Source organism: Dicentrarchus labrax, unplaced genomic scaffold, assembly GCF_905237075.1.
Source record: "Dicentrarchus labrax unplaced genomic scaffold, dlabrax2021, whole genome shotgun sequence".
Lineage (NCBI taxonomy): Eukaryota > Metazoa > Chordata > Actinopteri > Moronidae > Dicentrarchus > Dicentrarchus labrax.
The window spans coordinates 28000970-28021508 of NW_026136711.1; the positions used below are offsets into that span (position 1 = coordinate 28000970).

The 20539-nt window shown below is 37.9% G+C and overlaps 1 protein-coding gene across 1 annotated transcript; it reads right to left on the reverse strand.

Moving 5' to 3' along the window:
• Positions 1–2679: 2679 nt before the first annotated feature.
• LOC127372398 (immunoglobulin-like and fibronectin type III domain-containing protein 1) lies at positions 2680–19449 on the reverse strand. Its single transcript, XM_051416065.1, has 24 exons — positions 19340–19449; positions 16519–16603; positions 13688–13810; positions 13445–13584; positions 13082–13181; positions 12937–12963; positions 12514–12559; positions 12234–12429; positions 11665–11778; positions 11408–11570; positions 11022–11294; positions 10508–10897; positions 9148–9272; positions 8841–8982; positions 8443–8736; positions 8041–8340; positions 7643–7819; positions 7413–7541; positions 6957–7265; positions 5969–6054; positions 5659–5851; positions 4197–4493; positions 3081–3407; positions 2680–2989 (listed from the first exon to the last, which is right to left on the reverse strand). The coding sequence occupies exons 2-24, from the start codon at positions 16553–16555 to the stop codon at positions 2985–2987; spliced, it is 3993 nt and encodes a 1330-aa protein (XP_051272025.1). The 5' UTR covers positions 16556–16603; positions 19340–19449; the 3' UTR covers positions 2680–2984.
• Positions 19450–20539: the final 1090 nt, after the last annotated feature.

Below are 20539 nucleotides of genomic sequence, written 5' to 3' on the forward strand. Positions count from 1 at the left end.
AAATATAGGGCTATGAATATACAGTACAGGTATTATATATATATGTATATTTATAATTAAACGTTGAAGGCCGTGTCCGTGCCGTCAAAGTTGGTCATTTTGAATTCCGTGGTCACTTTCTGTGAATTTTTTCGCCTTGTATTTAAACTAACTCCTCATAGGGGACTTATCGGATCTACTTCAAACTGGATAGGACACTTAAAAAATGTTGCCAATTAAAAGTTGTGCGATTTGTGACTGTACGTTGAAGGGCTTGTCCGTGGTGTACCGTCAAATTTGGCCATTTTGAATTGAATGTCCAACTGTGATGCCATTTCTGGCATTTCAGGAATTACATTTTAACTAACTCCTCCTACAGATTTTATCGGATTGACTTCAAATTCGATCACTGCAATCTAGACACGTTGGTGATCAAAAGTGAATCAAATATTTACTGTGTGTCAAACGCCGTGTCCGTGGTGTGGCGCTGAATTTCCACGTTTTGCAGTGAAGAGTCTCGCTATGAAAGCATAAGTCTTTTGCACAGTGTCTGAAACGCGTGACAACGTAGAGCAGTCTACCTCGCTTCTGGCAATGAGGGCTTAGGGGTGGGGTGACGTGGCGTGGTGCGGCTACGGCGGGCGACCATCGTGCAGGCCCCAACGTAGGTTGATGGCGAGGTCCCGCCCAGTGCTGCTTACAGCCTTAATTAATTTTTGCTATTAATTTTATTTAAAGGACCAATGTGTAGGATTTAGTTGCATCTAGCGGTGAAGTTGCAGATTAAAGGCACACTATGCAAGATTTTTACTTTAATGTAACAGCTTCAAAGTCATTTCGATGGTAAACAAACTTGTAGTATAGCGAATCATCCCGATAGCAAAGCAGGAGAGGGACGCCGCTGGCAGAACCAGCAATGCAAGTCTGAAAGGTGGCGCCCCGCCAAATCTCGTGAGAATCACAAATTGCTTTACGGCATTCACTCAGACGTCACCTGGTCAGTAGACATCTTCGGAGTCTATCTTTGCCTGTTCGATGTCCGATGCTTCCATCCTACTGAACATGTGTGTTTTCAGTGTGTTTTTTGCTATTTTTAACTCTTTTCTCTTTACTTTCTTACTACTTTGTTCACATCGCCTAAATACTTTTTGGGCGTTTTTGAGCACTTTTTATTTTTTGTTTGCACGGGTCTCCATGGCGATGGGGAGTCGCATTGTTTACACCCAAGACCAGATGATCGCCCTGAGGCACCCGAGCGTCCTGATTGGAGAGAGACCCTCCATACCAGAGGAGCTGAGGAGGAGACGGCGAGGCAGCAGAGTGGGGGTTAAACGGAGGATGAAGAAGAGGAGGTTTAAACTCTACATCCCTGCGGTCATCACTGGAAACAAACGTGGCTACATGAGCAGAGACCGGATTCCAACGTCACGATGCCCGGCTTCCAGATGGTTCGAGCCGACAGGGACACCACCGTGACCGGCAAGAAGAAAGGAGGGGGACTGGCCGTGCTCATAAACAACAGGTGGTGTAACGTCTTTGTCTGCAGCCCGGACATCGAGCTCGTCGCCGTCGGACTTCGACCATATTATCTGCCATGGGAACTTTCCAGTGTTATTGCCATCACTGTCTATATTCATCACAGGGGTCATCATCATCATCATCATCATCATCATCATCACTGTTTATATTCCTCTGTCTGGGAAAGCAGAAGCAGCGTGTGACGTCATCCACACTGTGACTGCAGGACTACAAACGAAACACATGGAGGCCTTCATCATCATCACAGGGGACTTCAACCACGTTTCTCTCTCATCCACACTCCCAACCTTCCACCAGTTTGTCACATGCACCACCAGAGACAATAAGACCTTGGACCTGCTTTATGCGAATGTTCCTGTTTTTTATATCTGTATTTATTTCACTCAAATGTTGCTGTGACAAGTGAATTTCATTTCAGTCAATTTCCATTCTGGGATTAATAAAGTTATCTATCTATCTATCTATCTATCTATCTATCTATCTATCTATCTATCTATCTATCTATCTATCTATCTATCTATGTACCGATATACAGGGGGGAGGGGATCAGACCGTGAGTGCAGAGACGCAGAGCCGTATATAGAGACGGCTCTGGTGAGTGGTATTTACCACAGTTAACGTTAAATACAAGTACTCCGCAGCGACTCTAGGGGTAGCTGTTTGACAAAACCGGAAAACTGCATAGTATGCCTTTAACTAACTGAACATCACTCGTATCATTTCTGTATTTGACGACCTGGGAATGAGAACGGGCTGTGAAACGTGTAGGAGAAACTATGGTGGCTGCGAAACTAGCAAAAAACAATAAAGCCCTAACTACCAGTGTGTTTGTCCGTTCTGCGCTACTGTAGAAACATGGCAGCTCAACATGGTGGCGTCCAAGGAAGGCGACCTGCGGTGTCTGTAGATAAAAATGTCTCATTCTAAACTAATGAAAATATTATTATTATGGCGATTATACTAATATAATACTGAATTATATTCCATTTCTGCCAATAGATCCTCCTAAATGTTAGACACTGGACCTATTTAAAACACAACATTCCCTTTCATAGAAAGCTGTCTGATGTCCACATGAAAATGTATCCCATTTACTCCAATAGGAATAGATTACAAAAGGGAGATGAACAGGGTTGGTGTTAATTGTCAGTCTTCAACCTATTAAAGTGAAGGTAATTTTTTAATGGTGAAATGTGGCACAAAAGCGTAACATAGACAATGATTACAGACAAATGGAAAAATGAAAACCCACCGACATCAAGCAACCCAGTATCACATCAAACCGCAAGTTTAATAGTACAGCATAACATTCCAAAAACGTCAATTAATGTTTGTTGGAGCTTTCTGAAGTTGTTAAGTGATTACATAGTAGTGCATCACACTAGTGGGAAATTAAATACGTTGTCAATTTACAAGACAATGGGAATCTGTTGGTTCAGCTTCTGTCCAACAGCTGCAGCTCTTCTTCACTCTGTAAAGAAACATATTGATTCTCTCAGATTGTTTCATCTACATACTTACATCAGTGTCTTTACAGAAAAATGTACGATTCTGTTTAATACCTCTGACATTCAGTGTCATTGAGGACTCCGCTGTCCCCAGTTTGTTCTCAATGACGATTTTGTATTCCCCGTTGTCTTTGGGTCCCACCCTTAGGATGAGCATAGAGCAGACTCCACATACATTGGTGATGTGGTAGTTGGTGTTTGTGTTCAGGCTGATATTATTGCGGTACCATGTCACACGCGGAGCCGGATCACCCTTAACTGCGCAGCTCATGTTGCACTCGTAACCCAGTGGAGCTGTACGCCTCTTTAGTGGAACGATAAATGATGGAGGTGACTGAAAGTCCATGGATTTTGTCTCTGGCATGTTTACTTTGAACTTTTCTGAAACACAAAGAAATGCGCAAAGTTTAGGGTTTTACAGAATTAAAATAGTTTACTAGGTTTGTACTTGGGGCCTTGTAATTGAGATCCTGACATCACGTCCATGCTAGCGGCTGTTTAGAAAAGTTAGGAAAAATAACCCAGATAATGACGATGCATTATGGGACATGGAGAATACAGCTTATCTCTGTCTCTGTTGCTCAGACTCTACCTTTTTTTACTCTCTTGTGAGGCTCCCAACTTAGTGCAATACTAAATCAAAACCCTTTAAAAATTGACCAACCATGTCTTGACAAAAACAAACTGCACGACATACCCACACTGAGGTTGAGGTGAGGTGAGTAAGATTAAGTTGTAAGGTTGTAAGTTCTGAAAATGTCAGTGTGGCCCTGAACAAGGTTTTCTTACTTCTGGAGCGGACGGTTTTACTCTGGCTCGCTATAAACATTGTAGCAATACTGTTGACTGACTAAGTGGTTAGATTCACAAAGATAGGTATGTGCACTGGTCAATATATGTATGTGTGTGTGTATATATATATATACACACACTAGCTTGTTTACTTTTTTAATCAGGTAGTCTCAGTGAGCTCAAGAATACAGCCGGACATACAGACATAACAACCACATACTGTACAGCATCAGAGACAATCAGAATCACAGACATCACTAAATAGGGCAATTAGAGAGAAGAGAGGTGATATACTGGGAGCTTTCACAGAAAAATAGTAGTAGTGTGAGAATAGTGTGAAAAGTGCAAATTGATTCAGATGTGATTGAAGGCACAAACCTTTTTCCTTTTTGGTTTCAAACACTGGGGACTCAGAAGGTGGAGAAAGACCCATATCGTTTTTAGCAAATACCCTGAAGTTATACTCCCGTCCAGGCAAAATGTTGACAACTGTGAACTTATTGTTGAAGAGGTTGTCGGCCACTGTCCTCCAAGTGCGTTTGAAGGAGTCCCGCTTGGATACCAAGTAGTGTAGTCTGTCATCCCTCTTCTCGTCTGGAGAAGAAGTCCAGGACAGAGTCACTGTTCCTGGGATGTTCTGTTCCAGCTCCACTGGACCTGGAGGCTTGGGGTCATCTACAACCAGATTTAACAGCATATAGATACAGATTACTGATATTACAGGGTTAGTTTGCTGGGTATGTCTTTAACATTTTGGTTGGAACAATGATGTCTGTATAAGCTCTATAAACCAGTTGCCCAAAATAGTTAGTCTTACTTCTAATATAACCACAGATAAATGCATTTTGCGGCATTGTTGATAATAGCAAAAACATTGTGTAGTTTAGAGAAGAACGTACTAAAAAAAAGAAGTGGCACAGATTATCTTTAAGCAATGATGTTAGACTGAAAGCCGCAGCCAACTGCACAAGTTAGTGTAGTAGAGTGAAAGAAAGAGCTGGAAATGTTCAGCTGGGGATTTAAAAAAGCCAGAGAACAATGGAGTGCTGAGTATATCCAGAATATATGAATATACAATTTGGTTGAGTAAGTTCTGTTTCAAACATAAAACAGAGGCTATCTAATGGGTGATGGGGAGGTCTCCTGGTTTTTACAGCTCACAGACTTGTATGCTCAACCACACAGGTCAACAAATTACCAAAGTTTGTTTGAAATATACCTTTCTATCCAACATAAAGTACATGTCATTAGGGCTGCATGATATGGTAAAAACATATTGTGATTATTTTGACAGATACGACGTGATTCAATATTATGTGGGAACGATCATTTTTGCATCACAAATTGAATTTTCACAAAAAAACTATTAAAAACATGATGATGTGAATTTTTGTCTGTACCAAACCCACATATTTTCTTAAATCTGGAGAACAACATTTGTTGACCAGGGCACCTTTACTGCACTACAGTACTTCATTATAATGCTGTTTTGTCACACATTTTACATTTATCAAGCAGCTCTTGCGATTTGCATATTTCACATGGCCATATTGCGATTTCAATAATATTTCGATTCATTGTGCAGCCTTACTTGTCATATACTGTATCCAGCTCAGTTTCTCTTTGCCAAATGTTTAAATAATTTACAGTTTGACCACTTAGATTCAGTAAATCCAACTGGAATTAACTGGGTCTAGTGTTTAATGTGCTGAATAGCCGGGAGCAGCTAATGAGGCCAGCAAAGAGAATTCATTCAGTCTCTCTAACAGAACTATGAGTTATATGTTTTTATATACCAGGCCTTGAACAGTAGTTTAGGGCCGTGTGCGCAGAGATTTACCTGTAACTCTGATTTCAATATTGAAGCTCTCCTGGCCGACAATGTTCTTGACAGTAATGGTGTAGATCCCAGTGTCAGAGCGTTCAGATGTAGGGATTAACAGTTGAGAACCTTTATCAGAGTTGGTAATTGTTACATGTTTGGGCACCAGAACACCGTCTTTTAGCCAAATGATTTCTGGCAGGGGGCAGGCCTGTAGGCGATAAGAAAAATATCAGATTAGTTTGTTGACTAAAGAGCTTGAAGGCTCACACAATAAAAATACTTTCTCCAATGGACCCCATTAGTAAGAAAACTTCTGGCACAATACCTCAAAGTTGATATTCAGACGGACCGTGTTTCCAGATTTTACCACCACAAAGGTCTTCATGTTGCGATCTTTAAACTTTGGCTTTACTGTGAGGGTGAAATGTAGAATAAAATGTTCAGGTTCTTAACATTTAGCAAACTGTCACTCCTCTTAAAGTCATATTTTCATTCTTTGCATTTTTGAAATATTAATACTATCTAATGATAATATCTATTGTATAGATTATTAAGAAATGTAAAGCCTTTGAGTTCTTGTTAAAATTTCAATTTCTGTGGACAAATGTTTTGAGGAAATATACAGTATTCAGGTGAAGACATTGATCACTACAGTATCTTTTTGAATCCAGATGCATTTCAGATCCTTTGTTTGTTTTAATCCATTGTTCTCTGGGTATGCCAGCTTTTCAAAATCCCACATTGTGATCTCTTACTGGAACCTATTTCTATCCCACAGTGCTGCAAACGACTGAACCACAGGGTGGCGTGACTAAATAAACAGAAACCATCAATTTCAATACATACATATAAACAGCCTGGATCAGTGATGCGCATGAAATTGCTTTGGTTTAAAAACAACAAGAACAGGTTGCTTTGCCTCTGTTATAATGTCGTTTTGATGTTGTACCATGTCTTTAATACATACCTTTACTGTCATAACTGTCTTGTCACATCAGTTCCACCCTTTAACTCCAATGTTCATGGATATTAAACGTAATATTATAAAGACACTATGAAAACACTATAGACAGAAATTAATGGGAAGCTATTGTGATGTATTCTTTGTGCAGAGCAGTGTTGCAGTGTTTGTGTATGTAGTGGTTTTGACAGCTACAGGGTTATTTTAAGGCAAAGTGTGCACTGTGCAGATGTATTATGGAAAAAAACCTAAATATTTGCTTTGACTTCATGTGAATACTGAATATAACATTTAATTAATCATTAAACTTTACAAAACTGATGTTCTTGATATGAATTTCAAATTTTCTCACCAGGAGGAGGCATGGCAATGATGTAATTGTCAAAGCCCTGAGGTTCTCCATCACCTCCATAATTGGTGGCAATTACTCTCACCCAGTATGTGGCCATTGCCTTTAAGCCAAGCACGGTGTAGGAAGTTAGAGTAATTGGGATGGCATTACAGCGGGTCCATTCAAGGCTTTCTATTGGTCTGATCTCCACATAGTACCCCTGGGCTTCATCCTCTATCCCCTTCATTTCTTTCGGTTTAGTCCAAGCCAGTGAAAATGTGGTGTAATTGGAGGATGTTAACTTCAAGTCTGTGACTTTGCCTGGGGGTTCTGAAATTACGATAATATTAATTATTGGCTGAGCATTGCTGTGCTTACACAAATAGCTACAGACAGCATTATATTTAATACATTAACTTGCAGGATTACATAATCTTCAGTGATGACAACTACAGGAATTCAGCGTTACTGGCTTACTCATTGGATCTCTTGCGATCACGGTGTCACATGGAATACTAGGATCTCCAGCACCAGATAGGTTAATGGCAGACACCCTAAATTCATATGCTGCCCCTTCAAAAACATCTTTCACTGCATACTTTGTATCTGTTGAAAAGGGAAGAAATGGTTATCATATCATTATAAATGTTCACAGCACTGTAGCCAATCATGATATATTCCTGAAGCTTTTCATATGAGTTGGATACCTGCAATAGGCCCTCCTTGGTTAACAAGGCTCCAGTAATTAGTGCCTTTCTTGTTCTTTTCCAAGTTGTATCCCACTATTTTGGTTCCTCCAGTATCACATGGAGGAGCCCATGTCAGATTGATGCAGTCTTTAAAGGCACTGACCACTTTAGGTGCTGTTGGGGGTCCAGGATAACCTGTGGGGGAAACATTAGACATTCTGTCTATTCTTTGATATTTTTTTATTGTTCTTCTATTCCTTCCTCTATGACTTCATACACGCCTGCAACTATGACGACCTTTTTAATTTTTTTCTTTCGTTTAATTGTTTCACCCTATAGTTATTTTATTTTAAGTTTTCATCAGACAGCAGCAAATTGTACCACAAAGCCTAAATTAGGCTTAGCTAAAGACTTACGTAATACACCAGCTGATATGTCCTCTGTCTGTAGGTAATCACTAATGCCTTCAGCATTCTTGGCTCTGATCCGGTAGCAGTATCTCCTTCCAGGGTCCACATCTGAATCTTTGTAACTCGGGTTGTTGCCAGGGATCTCACCGAGATTTGACCATTTATTGCGGCCTACTTGTTGGCGTTCCACGATGTAATTTGTGACCGGGCATCCACCACTATCTTTTGGTGGTTTCCATTTGAACTCAACAGATGTTACAGCACTTTCCATAATGTCCACAGGTCCTTGTGGCGGTGTGGGTTTGTCTGTTGACGAAATTAAAATAAATAAACTTACAGAGAAAGGCATTCATCTCCTTACAGTACAATGTGTAATTGGCAAACTTTAGTCTCCTATTGTCAACTCACCCAGTACAATAAGTTTGGAAACTGCCTCTGTAGTACCAAATTCATTTTTTATTTTGATTTTGACCTCTCCACTATCTTTCCTTTGGCACTTAGTAAGCCGTAGTCTGCTTTCAGTAGCTGATGTTTCAATCTTCACATTGAGGCCGGGCAAAAGCTCATCATCATCCTTGTACCACTGTATATTCATTGGTGCCCCACCTGAGAAAGGCAGCTTCCATTCAGCATTTTCACCTGCCCTTATAATGACTGGCTTTGTGAATTTTCCTAGTGCGTCAGCGTCGATTTTTGGTGGGTCTTCAATGTTGGAGGAAAAAAAACAGTCAAAAACCTAAACCCTTTGCAACCATGGGAAAATTCATCAGTTGACACAAAACCATCTTATTCATTTTTATTCTGACCTTGAATATTAAGAGTTGCTTCTGATTTACGGCCTTCAGCTTCAAAGCGGTACACAGCTCCATCATCTTTTTTACAGCAATCAATTATCAACCTGTGACAGGCTCCATCTTTGATAATTGTTACCCCGTCCTCACTGGTTAACTTGTCAGATAAAAAGATTCAATATTCATAGTGCAAATATTTTGATAGATTGTACTATATATTATTTTTGACTAAACTGGACCTTTGTGGTTTTATAAGCTAGGAAACTGTGATGCATGGCGGTAGTCCTATATACTTGTAATTCTCCTGGAACAGTTGACTTACCAGCTTCCCATTTTTATACCAACATCCCACAGACGTCTCACTGCTTAGTTTGCAAGACAGCTCTGCCCGTTCACCAACATTAGCAAGAGTATCTGACAGCCCACTTACAAACTGAACACCACGATCTGCAACAGTAAAAACAAAGTGAAAAATTATAAATAATCAAAATGACTATGCATTGTGTTTAGTTGTAGTAATTATACCTTGTTGAAGTTAGTATGCAGATAAAAATCGTAGAATGAACAGGTAGCATAAAAAACTAGTATATTATTTGCTAAAGTGAAGAGGTGAAATGGGAATTTCAGTTAGACCCTACAAACTTCACAGAAATCTTTAAATGACAGCAATACCAAAAAGATGAGTATGTTGTGTGTCTCCAACCAGAGTCATTGTACCATTTTGGTGTTCAATTCCATATAAATAAATAGTGCAAAGCAAACAAAGGTGCAGAAAACAGATGAACATGCAGTTTTCTATTTTTAGGCATAAGCAGATCAAGGATAGCATTGACATCTCCGTGGCTGCTACCATTGTTTGTTTTCATGTTTACAATATGTCTCGCTCTAGTGGTCAAGATGCAGAACTGCATAGGATCTTTCATGAAGTATATCATTAAACTCCTTTCATAATCATTCAGTTGGCCAGTTTTTGCCCTAAATATAAATAATCATTTTACAAAGACCATACAAGTTGTACCCAAGTCTTCATGAATTATTATTTTATTTATTTTATTATTAATGAAAAATTGACTCTTAAATTATTTTGATTCGAATCCAGAATTTAAATGCAACATGTTTGACTACTGGTTTCTGATGTTTGGCCAAAAATCGTCAGACTTATTTTGAGCATAGACATGTAGCCACTTTTTAGTCATCATATTTTCATCAGTATTTAAGAGGTTTCTTAGAATCCTAGAATTTTTCATCAGGTGGCTATTTCTAACCGACTTTGTCCACAGATCTGACCTGTGCTGACTCCACAAAGAACAGTATAAAGACGTTTCTCAACATTTATAGGCTTAAATTGTCTTGGAACTAAAATTGTTAATGCACACTGGAGTCCATACTTTACTTTTTTCCCCCTGTACTCACTTTGTTCTCTGGAGTAGAAAACTTCCGAGTGTAACTGTGTCTCATATTTTTCTGTAGGTACGGACCAATTTTATTTCTAGTGCAATAGCTAGGAGTAAATATGAGACACCTGGCAAATATGGGCCCAGATAGCAAGGCTGCCTATATACATTATGCAGTAGCAGAGGCACATTATGAGAACTGGAACTAAAACTGTGCCATTACTGTATGTCATTGTCTGTGCAGTGCAGTGACACATTATTCACTATTCAGACATGCAAGGATTTTACCAATAACTGTGTCAGGAACCAAAGGGCCAGTTCGCTGTTGCTTCTTTTTCTTATCATCTGCATCATTTCCGTCATCTCCATCCGTCAGTAGGTTCTTATTCTTGCCGTCTCCATCATCCTCATCTCCATCAGTCTTGCCACCAGACCCATCACCAGACCCATCACCAGACCCATCACCAGACCCATCACCAGAACCATCACCAGAACCATCTCTTCCATCTCCTCCATCCCCTGCACCTGCTGCGTCTTTTTTAGCCTGTGCTCGTCTGGCTGCGTCCAAGTCGTCTTTCTGTTTTTGTAGCTTGGCCTGCTGTTCCAAAGCTAGTTTAATCAGGTCATCTTGATCCCCAGTTTGGGTGCCACTACGGCCTTTACCACCATTTGGATCAACTGCATTACAGTGAACACATACACGTAGGGAAAATAAATCAAGGAGTGTATTTTATCACACTAACAAAAGATTGATATTGTTTTATTAGTGTATCATATAAAAAGAAATGAAAAGATTTCCCACCTTCCACTGTGAGAGAGGCACTGCTGGAAGCTATCCCAGCAATGGCATAATATGCTCCTTTATCTGCCATTTCACAGCCTTTAACTCTCAATGTGTGAATTAGTTTGTCCTCTGAGACAGTGATCTCATATTTGTCCCCATGTTCAAGTGATGAGTCCTGTTTTGACCAGGTAATGCGGTTGAGGGGTGTTGACAACACACACTGAAAGGTGGCGTCCTCATTTTCAAAAGCCTTCACATCTTTAATCTTGGCTATGAACTCCACAGCAGGCACTGAGAGATGAGGAAGGGTGGATGTGGATTAACTGGTGGATTAACTGACTGACTTTACATTCCTAAATGTGCCTTGAATTCTCTCCCTAACAAATGCAATTGTTACACCTTACCTTGAAAGTCAGTTGTAAGGACATTAGCATCTTCAACATCAACCTGGTAAAATCCAGCATCTTCTGGCTGAGGATCTTTGATGCTGAAAACATACTTTGTCCCTGTTTTCTTAAGACTATGCTTTGAATTTTCATCGTCACCATATGAAACCATTTTCCCATCCTTGTTAGAGAAACGCAGTTAGATTAGTTTTTTTCTGATTTCTCATTGAAGTGATTGCTTTGAAATTGTTAATGTTGCATACACATTAACTCACCTTGAATAGGTTAATTGCACTGTTGGGATCCCACAGTGCCATATCCATGCTAAATTCAGCTCTCCCACTGGGTGTTACTTCTATTTGTTTCACATTGTCCAGTTTCTCTACAACCTACAAAAGAAAGATAATTTGTATGTATTTGTAGTTTTCTCTGAACTCTCTGCTGAAAATATGACATGTTGAACCAAGTGTCCTTGGACAGAGCATGGATGTTTACTTGTTAAGATGCACTAGGTCAGTTTAGCCTCAGGCAAAACTAGCCTCCATGCATAAGAAGGAAATAAATGAAAACTTGAAATAACAATAAAAAAATTCAACATGCATGAGACATGCTTTTTGAGAGTAATTTAAAATTGTGGCGTGAAACACTAATTTACATACTGGTGTTGAGTCTCTCTTTAAAGTCAGCCAAAAACAAGCAAACCCTTGCAGATATTTGTGCCACCAAGTTTTCTGTTACAGCTTTAAAATACTTTAAGGTCAGTTTTCAACATTTTTATGTTCAAAATACATGATCCAGTATTCCAGAAATGTGCAGTTGTTACAAACTGCATACAGCACAGTACCTTTGCCTGCTCATCTTGCCTTTCCTTTTTCATCTGGCTGAGTCTCTTCAGCATCCAGCGAAAGTCGGTAACACCAAAGTCAAAGCAAATTTTTTCATAGTCCTTCTTTGGCGCACAAAGAAGCAGTTCCCAGAGCTTAGGATCAATTTCTCCTTCTTTTTTTGGTGGGAGTTGTTTTTTTCTGGTGACAACAACACTGAAAAGAGAAAAAACGTAAGCGGTACATATATATAAATATATATATATATATAGAAAAACTTTGACTATGACTGGAGCTTACGTTTTCTTAAGCATTGATCTGAAATCCTGTGGATCTTGTGCATTTGCTGAAAGAAAATGATATGTAAATTGGAAGAAAATTCATGAGATGCTTTTCCTTAATGCCACATTATTCATTATTATATTAGTTTAAACTGTACGCATAGCTCTATCCAGACCTTAAACTGAAGAAACAAACAAACAAAACATGCTGGATCAAATTGATTTGTATATCAATAATTCTTTGAAACCATCGGATCTTGCTTGGAGGCTTTTTAATTACAGCACAGGTTTCAGTATTTCATTACTATGTTTAACACACATTGTTGTTCCAAATTTGCCATAGTTCACATTAAAGAAACAAATTATAAATCTCTATAATCCTAAAAAATAAATGTATGTATTGATGGATGATACACTTAAGCTCCTGTGGTATATTTCATACCTTCCTTGCCTTTCTTCTTTAAGCCAACTGGAAAAAAGCATGAAAACAATAGCAAAACAACAAATGAATAGTCAAACCTACACTATATTTTACTATATATTTTATTATTTCACAACATATTGCATGGTATTAATCAATCTTTTACCTCCAATAACATTGAGAGTTACAGTGCAGACAGCCTGTCCATACTCATTGGTGGCAAAGCATTTGTAGGTGTCAGCTTGATCTGGTTTTACGCCGTGTACCTGATGAAGCAATATTGTAATAGTTAGATTGGATCTTTAGTGCTGAATATTATGTCTCCCATTGATGTGGAGAATGAGCTTTTCTAATTGAGTTCTTGGAAATACTTCAAGAACAAATCAAAGTTATGTATGTTTCTTTTATTTTAATTAAAATATACATCATTAATTTAATACAGATCAGAAGTGAAATGGTTTGTGATCTATTGCTATTATCTGCTTTACAAGACATGAGGGATTTTGTTTTGATAACACTGTTTTCTCACCTCAAGAATGTGCTCCTGGGCTCTTTCCTCAAATCTTGTTTTGTACTTTTCTGGGTCATCAACCTGGCCCTTATTACGCCCCCATGTCACAGTTGGTAGCGGCTCTCCACTAACCATAGCTTTGAAAAAAGCTTTTTTACCTAGAAAATGAAAATAAAGCGAGTCATACAACAGCCATACAGTTTGTAGATAGTGTTCGATAGTCTTAATGTAATCACAGTTTTACGCTGTGTGTTTATTTACCCTCTTGAACAGTCGTAGCCATTGGCTTCCGGGTAAAGTCAGGTGTTGACTTTCCTGCAGGGAGTTGCTCCACATACTGAGTAATCATAACCCCAGGAACTCTGGACCTTTTCTTGATAGCCACTGTTAAGACCAGGAAATAATAGTAAAACTTAACACAATCACAGACAAAAAAAAAAACAAAAAAACAATTGTTATAAATACTGTGTGTGTCTGGGATTGGGAGTTAAGCTGCATACATTTTCTTGCCATATATCATAAAAATTATCACAGCATTTAATCATCCAGTTTTTAAGCATTCAAAACATTAATAGTGTCTTTAACATCCATTATATCTGAGATTGATTAACACCTTCACCAGTGGGTTTGCTTTTGGTTGAAGTTACGCAAGAATTCCACAAGAGGTCAGTATTTCCTTTCTCTTTGTCAACCATGACAGCTGCTACCAGATGGCAAGACAAGCATATACATTGTAAAATAGGCATTGTAAATGCAGGTAAAATGTACCTGTAAAACAAACACATAGACAATATAAAATCTAATTGGGAATGCTGTATTTAAAAAGTTTTGATTTTTAAGATGATTTGAAAAGTTTGCTTCTTTGAGGCTTATTGAGGAAGTTATGAAGTTAAGGCACCACAATGTCAAAAGCACTATGGCCCTTTTTTTTTTTTACTACCTTGGAACTACCAGATGGGTGACACATTTTAGCCTTTTTCCTCTCTAGGAGCTCAGCTGTAGGATGACTCTGTATGCACCGCAAAGTTCATCCAACAGCTGGTGAAATCACAAACTCCAACTGTTACCCTACTCCTTTTTCTGCACAAGCATCATACCTCGTAATGACTCAGAGCCGCTTCATTCACCCTAGGGCTTGAACCTTTACTGCTGCATAGTATAGATAGGGCCAAATGGCTAATCACCATGCAACTGTGTGCAGAATCAAATGTGTCCCACAATTATTGTAGTAAAATCTGGTCTTAAGCCATATGGAACTATTATAGTCTTGGGATCCATTAAGCTGTGCCAGAGTTAACTATGCAGATACCATACAAAACTTAAATCACATTCGGCCTCAAAGATTCAGTTTTAATAAGCAACACATTTCATTTTTGTTGTTTGGAATGTGATAACGGCATTTCAGTGAAGTAATTCAGTTTTTTGTGTCTCTGTCTTTATCCCGCAAGTTGAGGGATTTAACTCCATTTGAGTCCAGTCTGTGTATCCATTATCAATTTTCAAATGTAAATATTGTACTAGTAATATCACCAACTTGTTTGATGTCCTAGAAACAGGCAGTTTAAATATGGTAAGCCATAGTAAACACACATTTTGCGAGATGAAATATATTCAGCTAGCAAACCTTTACTTCCCCATGTTTTACCTTTACCTCACTGTCATGTACTGTAGATGCACAAAATTACATGGAAACACATGGAAGAAGGCCGGTGATAATGCTTACAAAACTATCAATGGCATAACATGAATTAAATTACTAATACAATAAAAGAATTCAGCTATAAAATGAATTTCAAAGTGAAACCGGATCCTCTCTGAGATAAATAATTTGCACTGACAGTGCTGTAAACTCAAGAGTAGGCTGTTATATCACTACTTCAAATGTGAGTTACTTTTAGATTACCCATTCACTTTCCCACAGCAGCCCTATTCCAGTTAGAGGGCAAATATTGAATATTCATCAAACCGTCATCTCTCAAGGGGTTGGTTTACGCTCTTATATCAACTGAACACAGACAGGGTTCTTGTAACCTTGTTCCTCAAGCATTGATTCACACATAATCCAAGTCTGGTAGGACACAGTCAGTCGTTTGCTTCTGCATACCAATTACTCCTGGAAGAAATGTTAGTTTTGGACACCAGTACACTTCAGGATACCTTCATTAAGAATTTGTTGGCTGTATAAAGCTGATATCCCTTTTATAAAGCACTCTGAGCCACCAACACCAGGCCTCTAGAATGGGGGTGAATGATTTCAGACTCTAGGATTTCTTGAAGGTTGAAAAAATGAAATTGGTACACTTCTTGTCCTCAATTTCAAGTAAAAAAGAAGTGGTATTTCAGACGTCAAATGAAGTTGAAATGTTTTGAAGTGTTTTTTTTAAGCAAGGTAGTTGCTAAGTTGCTTCTTTCTTTCTTCCATTTTTCTTCTGCAATCATATTTTATCCACCTTCACACGTACTTATTGTTGGTAGATATAAATAGTATATATATATTAGAGGTGGGCGATATATATCGTTTGCGATAATATCTTCTTTTTTTTTTTTGAAAAATTAAAAATTTTATTTTTAAATAATTTAAATAATAAAAAAAAAAAAAAAAAAAACCCCCAAAAAACCCCCAAAAAAAATAAAAAAAACCTGGTAGATGGCAGGATTCAGTCATATAACTAGTAATCACATGGCGTGATCACGTCCTCACCTTTATTTTTGCGATATAGAGATATATGGCACATCCAGTCCTGAAGTACCGGTACTTCGTGATTTAGTGCTGAGACGTGGGTTGGTTTTTATGCAACTGCTGGTAAGTATTTTAAATTTGTGTAAATTGTTCAACTGTTAATACAACATGGTAATTTAGTCAGCTCAGACAATTCTAATCACACTTTAAAGGTTACTGATTATTAAAATCCAAAAATATTGAGATATTTTTTATATATACAATATGTGAAAGGCTTTGTCTGATTATGCAACTGCTGGTAAGTATTTTAAATTTGTGTAATTGAGTTAAACAAACTGGAATTTATTAGACCATATTTCCAGGTATGACAAAAAAAAACACACACACAAAAAGTCATATTTTCCAAACTTACCGAAGGCTTTTGGGTCCTGGTTTGTTCCTGAACTCATTGCAGCGTTGTCAATTGTTTGCCACTCAGACTTTTGATCAGTTTGCGCCTGAAACAAAGAAAAGCAGCCACAGTTGTTTGCAGTTTCTTAGGATTCATCATGTTCTTCATTATTCACAACCAAGCATATATGTTCGTTGTTTACACTTGTTCATGGCTTACAAGGCTAGCATTGAACCATAAGGGGGAAAAAGTCCAGATTTGTGGGGTTTACACAATACAGTCTAGAAGGTATAGTGTAAATTTGTCAACCACATACTCTCAAATTATAGGTCTTTCACATAATGTTTGTAACTTCCTTTACTTATGTTGTTTTACATGGTCAACCACATAACTGGAGGGCAGTATGGGAAAACCAACTAGATTTTGTAAATTTGCAGTTATTCGTACATGCAGTATATTTAAACCATCATTAACCCAAAATGTACAAAATAACTTTTTTTTAAACATTGAAGACAATTGATGAAGGAATCATGGAATCTTTAAGCAAACATATTTGGGAATTTTTATATCACCCTACAGAAGCAGTGTTTCTTAACATTTAGGTCATAACCCTCAAGGATCTTTTAAGATTATATTCTTATTACTGTAAAGCAATATAAGGAAAACAGGAAGAAACTGAAAATTACACAAAATAATGAGATAACACAAAAACTGAATAAAATAAAGCAATAAAAACAATTATGGGCATAATTTATAAAAAAAAATATTAATTAGATTGGAGTACATGTATAGGCATATAAAATATTTGTATGAAATCATACGTTTCAAATATAGATAATATAGAGCTGTAACAAAACATATTTTATTATATTTTAATCTGTCTATGTATATTATATATAGTTAACCTATTAATTGTTCAGTTCAAAAAATGGCAAAAATGCCCATCAAAATGTTCCAAAACTCAACCCTGTAACTAACTGTTTAGGTAGCCCTGATATAGTTATTTTCAGATGATTCATTTTGAGCTCCCTCCACCGTCTCAAGTACACACAAAGTCACATGACTCAACTTCATGGCTCCGTTCTGTAACTGCTTGGGTCATGAGAAACTGCGAGACCTACACATGGGGTCGTGGGCCAGAAAAGGTTGAGAAACTCAACCTTGGAGGTTCTCCTCATGTATCATCTATGTTACCATATGACATCAGCCTGTCAAAGTGGGGATGCTTTGAGTCCTGCGTGACTCGTGCAGACATTTGGAGACATGCTGGGACACTGTAAAAGGGGAATGTGAAATCCCACCTAGAGGCTGACTCTGCCCAACTGCCTGTGGAGTCAAGTAACTTTGCCAGTAATTTAACTGCTCAGGATCCAAACATAGACAAGAGCAGAATGTCTTCGAATCAAACTGTTAAGCCGATGCACATATCTGTAAATCTTCTTTATGCCACTAACTCTTAAGAATTATGTTTTGAACCGTGATTCTTGTTAGGTGTCTAGTTGTTAACTACCAGCAAAAGACTGAAAGTAAACTTTAATCTCAAACTGCCTGAGCAATCATGTAGATTTGTCTTGTGTTGAAAGATGAAAAAACACCTATACTTGAAAAACACGACCTCCCCAAAGATTGATTATGAGAGAGGTTTGTTTTAACCAAGTCTTCCGCTTATAGGCAGTAAACAGGAGATGACTGTGACCTACTTTGAATGTTACTCACAAGACCTTTAAGTCCAGTACAAATAGATGGTAATGACCGAAGTGTTAGTGTAGGGTATTTTTAATCTTTAAAGTAAAGTCAGTTGAGTAATTTTTTTAGTATCTTCAGAGCTGAGGGGATTTTAATTAGAACAAAAAGGGATGTATATCAAGATCATGGTCATACGGCTTCTTTACAAGGCCCTTTAACATAAAGGACCATAAGAGGAACACCGAAAAATGTGAAAAAGCATATCTAACCTTGAACATCTACAACGCAGCAGAAAAAGGTATTATAATAGCTTTGATGTGTCACACAGTGCAGACTGATCATAGTCACATGCTCAGTCCTTTGTTCGTCATGGGAAGTCAGTTGGGAAGGTCACATTCCTCAAATATGGCACACAGTTGAGAACTTCAGTAGAAGTGTTACAGGATGATCTTAAGAGGTCCACTTATATTTTTATATTTTTTACATCAAAATTCTTAAGACTTTACTGCATTAACATTAATATGAAAAAGAAAGAAGTAAAGTTTTATGGTTAAGATACTATTAAAGATAGTGCTCCTGTTTCTGTGGTGTTTGTTATGGGCCAGGTTAGTGAGGCTATGCTAAAAAGCCAGGCACTAACATTTTTACACAACTATATAAAATAGCAGCATGTCCGCAGGTCATAAAATGTAAAAAAGAAAAATAGTCTGTTAAAACAAGTATGTTTTTCTTTCCTTTTTGTCAAGATCTGTAGGTTTCTGCATTGAGTCAAATGCTTTGACAGCCTATGAACCCAACCTAATTCTAAATCTGTGGTAAACAAAGCCTAGTACTTATCTTTATAAGATGAGTGGAAAAAGAGGGTGGGTTTATAAATGTAATCACTTATAGTGCTGTTTGTCTTAAAATCAATCAAACATTTATGGATCTGAAAAATGTATTGGAGCTAGTCTGTATTGTTCCTCAGTCCTGAAGCCTTTCTGTTGTCCCATATTTAAACAATCGTACAGTTGCCTCTATACCACTTGACTGAAACCATCCTGCATGATGGTTTCAATCTCACCATATGAAATGTTGTTGCTTTTGGTCAGTAGATTAATTTCGGTGAAGATTACTGACACGAGAAAATTCCCATAAAAACAAAAATCAGACTTACTTTAAGTTTTTCGCCGACTACCTTCAGCTATCCGTCCTCAGCTCGTTCTCTGTCTTCTCACTATCCGATATTTCAAACGTGACACCCCTTTTTGTTCGGTGATAAAAGTTTGGAGCGCATGGAAACCCATACATGGGTGAAATGTAGTTGCTAAAAACCCATATTACAGCTGTGGTAAAGGGTGGAGGTTCCTCTTACCCATCCCTATGAAAGCGATCACTTTGCAGCTGGCACTGGAAATACATTATGACTGTTCATTCAATATGGTATTGGACATCAACAGTCAACAGTTTTCCACCATTACTGTTGACAATATAAAAACAGCAGGCAAATTCTATATTAATATCCAGATTCACACTGTCATATTTAAACTCTGGCGAATTTGTGCATATTTCATTATATTTTATTAGCGATTGATATTACTGTACTATATTTTCATGGCTGAGACTTTATGATTAATGGATCTACAATAGCCATGTACAGTAAGAGTCAAAGCATCTAACCCAAAGCTTTTCGACTGGCAGTTTCACAAGGTCTCCAGTAATATGATCACTGTACTATGGACTTTATTGGCCAATAAACATTAACATGAGACATTTTATTTGGTAAAATAATCTCTGGTTAAAATGAATTAACCTCCATAAGTATCAACGGAAATTCTCACAGCATGTCTGTGGTATTCTATGAGTCACCCTGGCTGGTGTGGTGGCATAAAAAGATGGTTGCTCATGGTGTGGTGATGTGTTGGACTCGTTGCACTGAGCATGTTTTGGGTTCACATTGTCAGAGGTTAAACAAGTGTGACTTATCCAGACAGTTTAAATAGTCACCCTGAACTCATAAAAGAGTGTGACATAACTGCAAGAAAAGCCTGAAGACACGAATGGAGAGTAAACACAAATATCACCTCTGATCTGGTAGAGGAAATTAGGTAAGCACTCTTGCATAAAACAAGTACATTAATGACTGTGCTAAATATTATGGGAAAAACAATGCTGCATTATTACACTCTTATCAGTGAGTATAATGCAATCAGATAAAATGGGTCTCTTGGCAGTAAGTGTTTAGTCAGCAGGTTATATTCAGCAGAGATGAATGTGTTACAGATGTCAGAGTATAGTACGGATTGGATTTGTGTTCAGTAAAATATAATATGTAATGTGAGTTTTTCTTTCAGATCTATACATATGAGTAGTTAAA